The sequence below is a fragment of the Mizuhopecten yessoensis genome, unplaced genomic scaffold (genome assembly GCF_002113885.1).
Source record: "Mizuhopecten yessoensis strain PY_sf001 unplaced genomic scaffold, ASM211388v2 scaffold7443, whole genome shotgun sequence".
Classification (NCBI taxonomy): Eukaryota; Metazoa; Mollusca; class Bivalvia; order Pectinida; family Pectinidae; genus Mizuhopecten; species Mizuhopecten yessoensis.
In genome coordinates, this window is record NW_018407050.1 from 90,329 (window position 1) to 103,245 (window position 12,917).

General features: G+C 35.4%; 1 protein-coding gene across 1 annotated transcript in view; it reads left to right on the plus strand.

Annotated features, from left to right (window-relative positions):
• LOC110453536 (ABC transporter B family member 25-like) overlaps nucleotides 1-8,439 on the plus strand; it is a 25,137-nt gene extending 16,698 nt beyond the window's left edge. The window contains exons 11-18 of the mRNA XM_021502512.1: nucleotides 843-873; nucleotides 1,298-1,391; nucleotides 2,074-2,135; nucleotides 3,386-3,512; nucleotides 4,807-4,940; nucleotides 6,061-6,231; nucleotides 6,784-6,906; nucleotides 7,575-8,439. Of these exons, the coding sequence (XP_021358187.1) occupies nucleotides 843-873; nucleotides 1,298-1,391; nucleotides 2,074-2,135; nucleotides 3,386-3,512; nucleotides 4,807-4,940; nucleotides 6,061-6,231; nucleotides 6,784-6,906; nucleotides 7,575-7,790 (958 nt within the window). The 3' untranslated portion in view covers nucleotides 7,791-8,439. The remainder of the gene's footprint in view (nucleotides 1-842; nucleotides 874-1,297; nucleotides 1,392-2,073; nucleotides 2,136-3,385; nucleotides 3,513-4,806; nucleotides 4,941-6,060; nucleotides 6,232-6,783; nucleotides 6,907-7,574) is intronic.
• Nucleotides 8,440-12,917: the final 4,478 nt, after the last annotated feature.

Here is a 12,917-nt window from a genome sequence, read left to right on the forward strand (position 1 = left end):
GTTGTAAGTGTGATACATACAGGTAAGTAAGATAGTTATATATGACAGTTGTAAGTGTGATACATACAGGTAAATAAGATAGTTATATATGACAGTTGTAAGTGTGATACATACAGTTAAATACAATTCTTAGAAATGAATGTTTAAAAAAGGGAACTTCATGTAGATAATCATGATATTTCACTTGTACAAATGTGCTTAAGATCTATTTTTCAAGCTGGTTACAAGTATGATATTAAAATAAATTACTAGATATGACTTTTACCTTGTGTATGGCACTTTACCTGAACATTAGCCCGAGTTTCCTCTGGCCCTGTCAACAGACTTAGACATTTTGACAGATAGATGTCTGGTGTGACTTCTGTCTGTCAAAATGTCTAACTCTGGTGTTAGGGCCAGAGGAAACTCGGGCTACCTGAACATGTACGTGGGATTTATCACACTCTTGTCTATAATAATACAGTTTGTCCATGTGATACAAATGGTGTTTGCGTTGTCATATCAGTGCACCAACCTGGGCTGCTAAACAGTTTTCACACGACCCGGGCTGCTAAACAGTTTTCACACCAACCCGGGCTGCTAAACAGTTTTTACACCAACCCGGGCTGCTAAACAGTTTTTACACCAACACGGGTTGATAATTAGCCCGGGCTGATATCACTTTATCGGGGCTCTTTCAGGGGAGATAACTTTCAATTTCATCAACAGATCTGCACATCAAAAATCAAGAAAGCTAGGTGGCATGATAAATTCAGATAGTGACTGATTCTAAAGTTTGGTCATTGATCGGGCTAGTCGAATCAGCTAGCGCCGCATCTGACTTTTGGTCCTGTATTACGCAGAGCTATGACGGACAGAAACAGATGTGCTCATGTACGTTTACCCTAATGTTGATATTTTTTTGTTTTAAAGTTGTTGAAACTTTTTATTAATTTCTTTTTGTTTTGTTTCTCAAAATGTGTAATAAAAAGGTTATGATATGACTGTTTTGATATCACACCCTTTATCAGCCCTTGACCTGATATCAGCCCTCAGGACTGCGGCCCTAATCAAGATCTCAGGCTGATAAGGGGTGTGATATCAAAATAGTCATATGATAGCCACTAAATATTATACCTCTTGATTGAAATATCCAGCCAAAAACATAATGCTAGTGATAGCAGTATTTACTGTGCACTCTTTCTTTGCAAATAAGTGAAGTCTAATTTGTATAAAAGAAATCTTACTATTGCTACTGTTGCTCTTGTCCCATAAACACTAGTGTAGTTCAATACCGTTACTTGTTTCTATCTTGTAGGCTGTTGGGGCATCCATCAGAATATTTGACTTGCTTGATCGACAACCGAAAGTCTCCAATGAAAATGGCATCGTTCTTAGATCTATAGACGGACGTAAGTTTTTGTCGGAGTTGTCTGTGTAAGCTTTCACAGCTACAGGTGGTTTGAAGCTCTGTGTAAAGGTATAAATATATAAACTTTATTTCATTTTACAACAGTTATGTAACAAGTTATTTCAACTTATGTTAATCACTCTGGTTGGCCCGGATGTTAGTGCGCAGGGGGGGTCTTAGTGTGGGAGGAAACTGGAGTACCCGGAGAAAACCCATGTGGTCGGGCAGGTGACCCCATACTTTTTCACGTCCAAAATCGAACCCCGGCCGCCTTGGTGAAAGGCACCTGACCACCCAGCAGTGTGAGGGTTAGCCTGGGTTCAAATCCTGGGTACTTGTAGGTGTGAATTTAAAACCCAGTCAACTTGAAGGGGGGGGGGGCATCTTTTAGCCACATATATGGGGGAATGAAGCTTTAACTATGTTTAGTGGCTATGATCTGTCATTATGAACTGAATTAGCATAAACAGGTATACATCTGCAGTGATAAATTCAGATATTCATTCAATTCAACGACTTCACAGTTTAATAGATATTTACTGAAGGTAATTTCTCACATCAAAGTTTAGTAAATATTTAGAAATTGTAATTTCTTACTTCAAAGTTTAATAAATATTTACGAATTTTAATTTCTGACTTCGAAGTTTAATAAGTATTTACGAATTTTAATTTCTGACTTGCAGGGGTGGAGTTTGACAATGTGAAGTTCACATATCCTTCTAGACCAGAAACGGAGGTTCTCAAGGTCAGTGGCCACTCGGTTCAGATGACATTAGTGTTTATTATCTCACTTAACAAATTAAAACTGTAGTTATCAACTACCCAAACCCCATCAGAGGGAAAAGCAAAGTAATTGTGTGATAAATTGGCAAAGAATTGTTCAAGTGGTGTAACATCATTTTCGTATTTTCAAGTTTCGGTTTCCTTCATTTTTGGCAATTTTTTTTGAAAAATAAAGATGATATTTAAAAGTTTGATAAATTTATTTCTACCCCTTATCTAGCAGATGAAGCATGTGGTGAAGAAATTTGTTTTACTTTCAAATTTTAATATACAATGTACCTTGTTTGGAGAGAAAAAAAAAGAAATAATGATTTTCTTCAAATGCAGCTGTTCTTCCTAAACTAGTACATTTTAATTTATCGAAATTTGAATCAATATTATACAATAAATTCCAAACATGAAAATATATTGATTTCATCATTTCTTGAAAATAAAAGGCAGTTCTGTTGAACATTTGACTGATATATTAAACATTGTTGGACTATCTGTGTATGAAACATTTATTTCCTGAAAAATAATTAAAAATCAGTCACAAAATAAATATGTAATCATTTTATTAAACCTGCACCTGCTTTCAAATGTTTATTGAATGATGAATATGACAGAAATTTTAATTTTTGAAAGAATTATCCAATATATAAACATGTCTATCTTTATAATTTTCTGACTTCGCAAGATAATACAGCAACCACTATTGTAATGTGACATGTCAGTGACCTCCGAAAGGCTCTTAACACACAGGTTAGGTCGTTGGATTTGTTTCATAACCATTAAACCGTGTAAGACCAGTAATCGTGGTAAATTGAATATTATGCAGATTAGGTGAACTACAAATAATTAAGCAGCATTGAGTAAAAAAAAAAAATTGCTAAAACATTTCAAGACAAAAGAGCTGATTTACAGTTAGTTGTTGTTGTTGTTGTAGGAGAATGCTGAATAAGTTGTTATACAAATCACATTCTCACAAGTTTTTATCTTAACAGAGTTTGGGTGCTATTTACCAGGAAATGTTTGCCCAGTCAAATCCCCCCCCCCCTATGACAGTTAATTCCATTTCGCCCAATTTTAAATTTTAATTACTATTTATATTATATTGTTTACCAATTTTTTGCTGTAATAATAAATTTGCCCTCATTATGGATGGCGGAAAAGGCGAAAATTAAACTGGAGAGTATATGCATCTCTGTAAAATGTGTTCCACCTTATTTACAGGGGATATCTTTTATCCTGGAGCCGGGTAAAGTGCTGGCTCTGGTGGGGCCCTCTGGTGGTGGAAAATCAACAATCGTCAATCTAATTGAAAGATTCTATGATCCTGACTCCGGAATAGTATCCCTAGGTTTGTTGAACACTTGAACTTCAGGTTTCATTTCTGAACATTTTATGAATTTCGCATTTTCTACAAGGTCTGTATATTGTTTCAGGCTAGTTTTAATGGTCTTAAATATTCCCTCCCTTGGTGTTTGGAAAAGTCAAAAGAATCTAAATGCCCTCATTTTTCATTGTGATAATAAATCTTTTGGTTGATCTGAACACTAAAGGACAAATATTTCAGACTACTATATGTAAGCATGAAAACTGAGTATATAGTCGAGTAGAATGTCCCATCATGCACTTTACTATATACCGGATTCAGAAAATTATTTTCCTGTTGATCTTTATTCGATTTCATCTACAACAATAAACTTTGTGGGCTTTTTTAAGGAATTAAAACAGTTTTAAATTGTCCCTTGTAATGTTGTAGAAAATGTTAACAATATCAGTATCAGGTCCCGGGCCTACGGTCTGGTAGTGTGGTGAAGCTCTCTGCTTTATAAACAAGAGGCCTGGAAATTAAAACCCTATGGCTGAGCAGAGTATATATACAAGCAAATACTATATACCCTTAATAAATACTGCTTCATATTTTTACATCATTCCTCAAAATAATCTAGTCTTCAGGATCGATTGACAATTTTCATCAGTTTTCTTTATTTTCTGTTAAAAAAAAATTGTATGTACAGTCAAACGTCTATAAATCAAACTTTGAAGACTTAAATTCTCACTGTGTCAAACCTACAGTGAAGTCCAGAATTTGTTTCCTTATACGACACTACTGATATTCCATTGATGAATTTAACTTTGATGAGGCAAAGTTCTCACTGTATTAAAAAAAAAACGAAAATTGCAAGTACTGAATCGAAGTTAAACTATTACGGTACCTTTACGAGAACATGTCCGGTGGTAATTTAAACACCTAAACATGCAAACTACAGTATACAGATACATGAAACATATTTTTCTTATTTCTTTAAATCCCTCATTTATAGATTTCAAATTAATTGTTTTGCCTTGTGTTATGTCACTTAACAATTACAGTTGGTATTATGCAGTATATACAGTACATGTATCTCAAAGATGTTCAAAGTTCAGCATTTGTTAGTCGAGGTGTTGATGTTTCTAATTTTTCTAATGTCCCCCAAAGTTCGTAAGATCAAAGTTTGACAATATGTGTTTGCAATTTTCAAGCGATTTTCAATCATTTTCAATGATATTTATATCAAAGATTTGTTCTTTTTTTCAATATATGAAATTATCGTGCATTGGTGATTTTTGAAGTGGTTCTAACCCTGAGTACACTTTACTTGAGACAGGTGGGAACAATCTACGCGAGCTGGAGCCGCGCTGGTTCCGTCAGAAGATATCGATGGTTAGTCAGGAACCCACGCTGTTTGCCTGTAGCATCAAGGAAAACATCGCCTACGGCAAGACCGCAACAGACACAGAGGTCAGTCAGTCCTGTGTATAATAAAATGTGTCGGTTGTTATTAATGGTTTTTTATGCCCCCGCCATAAAATGGTGGGACATATAGTGTTACCCATGTCCGTCCCGTCCCGTCAATTATGAGTATACTTCGGACATAGTTGTATTTCAGGGATCCAAGGTCAAGGCCAAGGTCACACTTGCTATATATAGAAAATCGTCCCGTCCCGTCCCGATTCAATGTAAACACTTAGCAACTTCATTCCTTCATGGATTTTGGTCAAAGTTTATGCAAAGGTCAAGTATGAGTATACTTCGGACATTGTTGTGTTTCAGGGTTCCAAGGTCAAGGCCAAGGTCACACTTGCTATATATAGAAAATCATCTACTGATTCTATTTAAACACTTAGCAACTTCATTCAATATGTTATGGAGATGGTAATAACATACAGAAAAAACACATGAATAATGAAATCAACTTTAAGTGTAGTACCTTGTGTGTGTGCATGTTTCAGGGTAATAAGATCAAAGTAGTTGTAACTTTTTATAGAACACTGAAACTAATTTCACATGGCAGCGGGGGCATTTATGTCTTACAGACATTTTCTAGTTTAAAATAATAATTATCGAAGATGGAAATTTGTATGCAGTCCCCCATCAAAGTCTTTTCTGTTACACTGTTTTGGAGGTGCCTGATATAATTGTTACTGGCTATTAGCTTATAATATAAAATGTCTACATAGCAACAGTTGAATACTTCTAAGCAATTCAATGGCCAAGTCTAATTTCTAAACTCGAAAACAGGCTTTGTATAATGCAGAATTGGAAAAGATGTTCTGGAAGCAAAATTAAAATTATGGTTACTGAATGTCAAAAAACCAAACTTTGTACATTTAGTGTTCAATTTAAACTTGATATGAGTTCTGTCACACAATTTCAGAATTGAGCAATGGGTGAAATCTACTTTATTTCATCAAGAATTGAAAAACAAATGTTTGTATATCTTTAACCCTTTCACCCCTATATAACTTGAGTAGACTCTACCATGCATTGATATGGATGAGTCCATTGTGTGATCTACAGTGGTGAAAGGGTTAATGGGACTGCATATAATCACATGACCAACAAAGTTTAATTACTACAGATTCAGGAGGCAGCAAAACAAGCCAATGCTCACGAGTTTATCAGCGAGTTTGAGAAAGGCTACGAGACACTTGTCGGTGAGCGGGGGATTCGTCTTTCAGGGGGTCAGAAGCAGCGTATAGCCATCGCCCGCGCTCTGATAATGGACCCAGTGCTTCTACTACTGGACGAGGTTTGTTTTCTTCACATTGTGTTTAGTCAACACGTAATCCTCGTCCCGATATATTTACATTTCCACTGTAAGGTCCCTCTATGACCATTATTATAAAAAATTGCACTCAATGAAGGCGTTTGGATCAGCTTCATTTCAAAGCTTCTCCTTCCACCTCCAATAACATCAGACAACCATTAGAAGCAAACATTTTGATGACGTTAGGCTGTTTCAGAAATCTTGTTTGCACTGACGTCACATAAACACTTCAGCATTGGAAATATAAGGGAATATCTGTATTTAGGTCATGATAAGTAAAAATTTAGAATGTAAATATAAGGATGGAACAGCATTTTTTCAATGTTCATGTCAGTATTAAATTGAAAAAATGGCGTTCAATACTTACGTGCTTACAGTCAACGCTGAATCATCTTGGAAACATGTGGCATTCAGATTTGATACATTTTTTGTTGTATTTCTGAAATGATGATGTCATGTTAGATTTGTGATTTTCCTTTTCAATTGGTTTACATGTATGTAATAGACCTGAAAAGTTTGTTTTGTTTCCACCAGGCGACCAGTGCATTAGATGCTGAAAGTGAGCACCTTGTCCAGGAGGCGGTGGAAAGAGCCATGAAGGGACGAACCGTCATCGTGATCGCACATAGATTATCTACAGTCAGGAACGCTTCAAAGGTAAATTCCCAGGCACCCCATCCCCAGTTAAAGGTCGAGGAGATCACAGTTAGAGGTCACAATTACAGGTCAGGAAGGTCACATGTAAAGGTCAGGGAGCTCACAGAAGTCAGAAAGGTCAAAGCTAGAAATCAGAAATGTCATGGTTAGAAGTCAGGGAGGTCAGAGTTAAAGGTCAGGGAGTTCAAGTTAGAGGTCAAAGAGGTAGCAGAAGAGGTTGAGAAGATCTTAGGTAGAGGTCAAGCTGCTCACTGAGGTCAGAAAGGTCAAATTTAGAGATCAGGGAGTTCATGGTTAGAGATCAGGGAGGTTACAGAACAAGGAGGCCTGTGATGGGCTAGGGAAGCCACAGTTAAAAAATCTGAAAGGTCACAGTTAAGGGTCAGGAAGGTAAATGTTAGAGGTTGGAAAGGTAACAGGAAGAGGTCAGGGAGGTCAATGTAAGAGGTTAGAAAGGTCGCAGTTAGGGGTCAGGAAGGTCAATGTTAGAGGTTGGAAAGGTAACAGGGAGAGGTTAGGTAGGTCAATGTAAGAGGTTAGAAAGGTTGCAGTTAGGGGTCAGGAAGGTCAATGTTAGAGGTTGGAAAGGTAACATGGAGAGGTTAGGGAGGTCCCTGGTAGTGCTTTTAAAGAACTAATGGGTTTGAAATGATTGTATATATTTTTAGGTGATTGTGATTGACAAGGGCGTAATGGCAGAGAGCGGCACTCACGATGAACTAATCGCTAAAGACGGCGTGTACAAACGTCTCGTCCTACGTCAGCTGATGGCCGGATCGGCTTCTATAAATGGGATGTCCACAGGGGACGGGGAAGCAAATGGCAAAGACAATGCAATCTTCACAATCGGAGATAATGACAGTCACTCCACTGTTCTTCATTAACGCATGGGATTTTAGGACTCCTGATTTTAAATTCATCATATTTACATTTTTTTAAATTTGTGACTGAAGGTTTCGTGAACATTGTGTAAAATTTTCCATATTTCTGTGATAGCTAATACTCTATATGTTCAAAAACAGAGCCCCAGCAGAAGGCTAGACTCAATTCTAAGTACGCTTTTTAGGGATCTGATCTTAACAAGGAAAATGCTGTAATAATTTGAAGTTTCCTATCCAAAGTATTTTCTTAAATTTTATAGAATTAAATTATTATTAACATACGTTCATATTCTTTTTTCATGAATCATCTTTTTGGTCTAAAACGCCTTTTTATTTATTTATTTACAAAATACATTGTCCAGTCTGCTACACAAGGAAGGAAGTCTCTGAAATCTTTCCAGTACACTAGACGATGGTGATGTACTGCGGGGGTTGCCTTTTAGGACATTTACAATTTATTATCATCATGTTTAAGGTTTAGGGAACCAACCATATCATTACCGTAGTCACTATTGCAAAATTTGAACGTTTGAAAATAGAAATAAAAACTGAAAACAGAAAAATTGCAGGGGTAAAAAAAAAATCCGACATAGCCATCCAGGGATTATAAATGCACAACTTCAAAATGAGGGTCCAATTTATGTGCCGTAAAGCCTATGAATATTAGTCAGAAAAAGTCCTTTTGATTCCCTCATGTTCTATATACAGAAGGCAGAATACTCCAAGTCAAAACAATTATGATCACGATTATAACTTAAAATTATACTAAAAAGTTGAATTATCTCAGAATTAATAGAATCTTCCCTTACTTCACTTATATAACAGAGAATTTTTTACCAAAGGGTGTATATTCTTCATTTTCTAATATCTTGAGACTTAAATGCCTCAATGAAGCAGGTTGACTTTCTCTGGCAGATCTCACAGCAGGGGATGAATCTTCCAAAACAAGGATTATGAGGTTTTATTTTAATCATTTTTCACTCCTGTGTAAAGCTATTGTGTTATGACGTCTCTTCTACCTGCCTAGGGGTTGACAGAGAAATCCTGTTCCAGATAAAATGGGAGACAGTTCTGTGAATAGTGAGAGAAAATATTTTATATGCTCAAAAATATTGTGTTGTACAATTTTTGTACAAGTAAATATAAAAAAATGCCATAATCATGTTGAATAAATGTGACCTATCACAGAGGGCACCATGCAGTAATCAAGTCTGGAAATAATTTAAACCGAGCTGTTTTCGTGTGTTGATGAATGAGATTTGCTATAGGTACTTAAATGACTGGTGTTGCTGTAAGATTTCTAGTCCTACTTTCAAACACTGTATACATGTACAGGACAATGTTCCTGGTGTTGCTGTAAGATTTCTAGTCCTACTTTCAACACTGCATACATTTACAGGATAATGTTCCAGGTGTTGCTGTAAGATTTTTAGTCCTACTTTCAACACTGTATACATTTACAGGATAATTTTCCAGGTGTTGCTGTAAGATTTCTAGTCCTACTTTCAAATACTGTATACATGTACAGGATAATGTTTCAGGTGTTGCTGTAAGATTTCTAGTCCTACTTTCAACACTGCATACATTTACAGGATAATGTTCCAGGTGTTGCTGTAAGATTTCTAGGCCTACTTTCAACACTGTATACATTTACAGGATAGTGTTCCAGGTGTTGCTGTAAGATTTTTAGTCCTACTTTCAAACACTGTATACATGTACAGGATAATGTTCATTGTGTTGCTGTAAGATTTTTAGTCCTACTTTAAAACACTGTATACATGTACAGGATAATGTTCCTTGTGTTGCTGTAAGATTTTTAGTCCTACTTTAAAACACTGTATACATGTACAGGATAATGTTCCTGGGGTTGCTGTAAGGTTTCTAGTCCTACTTTCAAACACTGTATACATTTACAGGATAATGTTCCTGGTGTTGCTGTAAGATTTCTAGTCCTACTTTCAAATACTGTATACATGTACAGGATAATGTTTCAGGTGTTGCTGTAAGATTTCTAGTCCTACTTTCAAACACTGTATACATTTACAGGATAATGTTCCTGGTGTTGCTGTTAGATTTCTAGTCCTGCTTTCAAACACTGTATACATGTACAGGATAATGTTCCTTGTGTTGCTGTAAGATTTTTAGTCCTACTTTAAAACACTGTATACATGTACAGGATAATGTTCCTGGTGTTGCTGTAAGATTTCTAGTCCTACTTTCAAACACTGTATACATTTACAGGATAATGTTCCTGGTGTTGCTGTAATTTGCAATGTTCTTGTTATGAAGAATTTGTGAGTTAGCCATAAGAACAACTAATTGCTTGTGAAGAAACACTACATATCCTACAAACGCAAAACTAGAAACTCAACAATGTGTAAAATACTTAATCAAGTAAATATGTAATAGGGAAGGCTTGTTGTAACTGATTTTTTTTATAATTATTTAAGATTTGAACAAATTATTGCAGCTATTTAAGGGTATATCCTACCTTTAGTCATGATAAGAATCACCAATCAAAATGATTTCTGTCAAATATCTGTTAGGAACAGTGGGTTTGACTTTGTTAATTAATCAGAGACACATTGGAAACATAAACAACAATACATGTGTTGATAATACTCAGGTTAGTCCTTAATTACACTGTGAATCGAGTTATCTTGGTATTTGTTAACACAAATATACTTCAAATATATTCAAATTCAAATTTTTTATTTCATCTTGAGCATATACATCTTATCGATTCAAAGGAAAATTTCATAATGTGCATTCAAAATCAGCACAGGCTGTAAGATACAATCAGCATATGAAATTTATAATTTAAATACATGTGTTTTTAGGTCACCTGAGCTTTGCTCAAGTGACCTATTCTAATCGCTTTTCGTCCGTCGTCGTCCGTCGTGCGTAAACTTTTACATTTTCAACTTCTTCTCAAGAACCAGTGGATGGATTTTTTTCAAACTTGGTCAGAATCATCCTTTGTAGATGAGGCTTCAAAATTGTAAAATTGGGATTCCTACCCCAACCCCTGGGGCCAAGGCGGGGCCCCAAAGGGAAAATTAACCAATATTTCAAAAATCTTCTTCTTCAGACTCAGAGGTACTACGCTCGTTTTCTCTGCGTGGAAAGAAAGATCATCAGGGGCTTTACTTAAATTGTAAATTTCAGGACCCCCGAGCTATCCGTTCTCCCTTGGGGAGGGGGTAAAGTTTACTATAGTTTATATAGGGAAATAACACTTTTGGGTATATTTTGACAACTTTCTGTAGGAAATTATTTTTACTTGGTGAGAATTATCCTTGGAGGTAGATGGTTTCAAATTGTAAAATTGAGATTCCTACCCCGACCCCTGGGGCCAGGGCGGGGCCCCAAAGGGAAAATTAATCAATATTTCAAAAATCTTCTTCTCCAGACTCAGAGGTACTACAGTGATTTTCTCTACGTGGAAAGAAAGATCATCAGGGGCTTTATTTAAATTGTAAATTTCAGGACCCCCGAGCTATCCGTTCTCCCTTGGGGAGGGGGTAAAGTTTAATATAGTTTATATAGGGAAATAACACTTTTCGGTATATATTTTATCCATTTTCAGCAGAAAATTACTCAAACTTAGTCAGAATCATCTTGGGTGAATGAGAGTATTACTTTGTAAAATTGGGATTCCTGCCCCATCCCCAGGGGCTAGGGCGGGGCCCCAAAGGGAACATTTACCAATATTTTCAAATTCTTATCCATTGATGACATGACAAGTATTGTATTTCACTTAGTTTACATGCTGATTTCCACATCACATCTAAACAATAAAATAAAGCTACCAGTACCTATGATATAACTCAGGTGACCGCTAAGGCCCTTGGGCCTCTTGTTTATGATCTAAGAGCTTGCAAATCAAACTAGTTAGAAACCAACAGAGTTAGTTAATTCTTTGATATTACTGGTTGATAATAATTTGATTAATTTAAAGACAGGGGGATTAACACGATAATATAATTTAATATATTTACTTCGTAGTTCGCTGAAGGAGGGGCATTTTAGAATGAAGTGGAATTCGTCTTCTGTATCATTTTTTCAGAAAGGACAATGTCTAAAATTATGAGGAATGTTTCTATGCCTTCCAGTTTCTATTAAAAGATTGTGTGAAGTCATATTTTGACAATTGCCTTTTTGTACTTTACAGGAATAGGTTTACTTCAGTAAGGTTGAAGGCAGACATGATCAATAATATGTTGATACACCCTGCACTTAGACGATGTATAACAGATACACATACAGTGTATCTCAATTTTTTTAAATGAACATTAGCACCGCTATTATGCATCATTAAGAAAAATCATGTGTAGAAAGTTTAAAAAAAAATCATGATATTCTTGAATTTCTTCTTATCTGTTGACACTATTTAATGTGAAAATATCAATCTATCAAAAAATTGGATCTTTGCATCACTCCCATTTACTGTTATGTCACGTGGAGACGCTAATTTAAGGGGAGACCATTCTTACATCAGTCACATTGGTACACATTATAAAGTACTGTTACTGTTATACGGTGACATGCTGACTAGTCTTTTTGTTAGATAAATGCACATTCACAACAATTTGAACTGCCAAGATAATTTGAAATATATAATTATGAACTTCAGAGAGGTGTATCTCCAATTTTATCTATTGCACAAATTTCAAACTTTGTGCATGAATCAATTTTATTATAGTCATAATAATTGGATATTTTTTGTTTCAACAGCCCTGCAGTTCTATCGTTTAATCCCACAGCTGAGGACAAATCATTCTGTCTATAAGACGAGAGAAATCCTCAATATTGTAAAATTCATCCAAATATCTATTACTGTGATAAGTATTTTTGTTGATGTTTGGTAATTATATATTTACAAAGTGTTAAGTGTTGTTTACATGTATAACTTGTCTAGTTTGATGTTTCAAACATTAAATTTTTGAATTTAATCTGTGTTTTCAGTGTTTTCATTGTCAAACATGTAAGGGATAAACATCCGTCCATTCATCTATACATCTGTTCTTACTAAAATCGTGCAGAAAAAGTTAATAAGAATTACTGTACGCTGAATTTTCACACAATCATAATTTAAAAAAAAAAAAAAAAAAAAAAAAAAAATTTTTT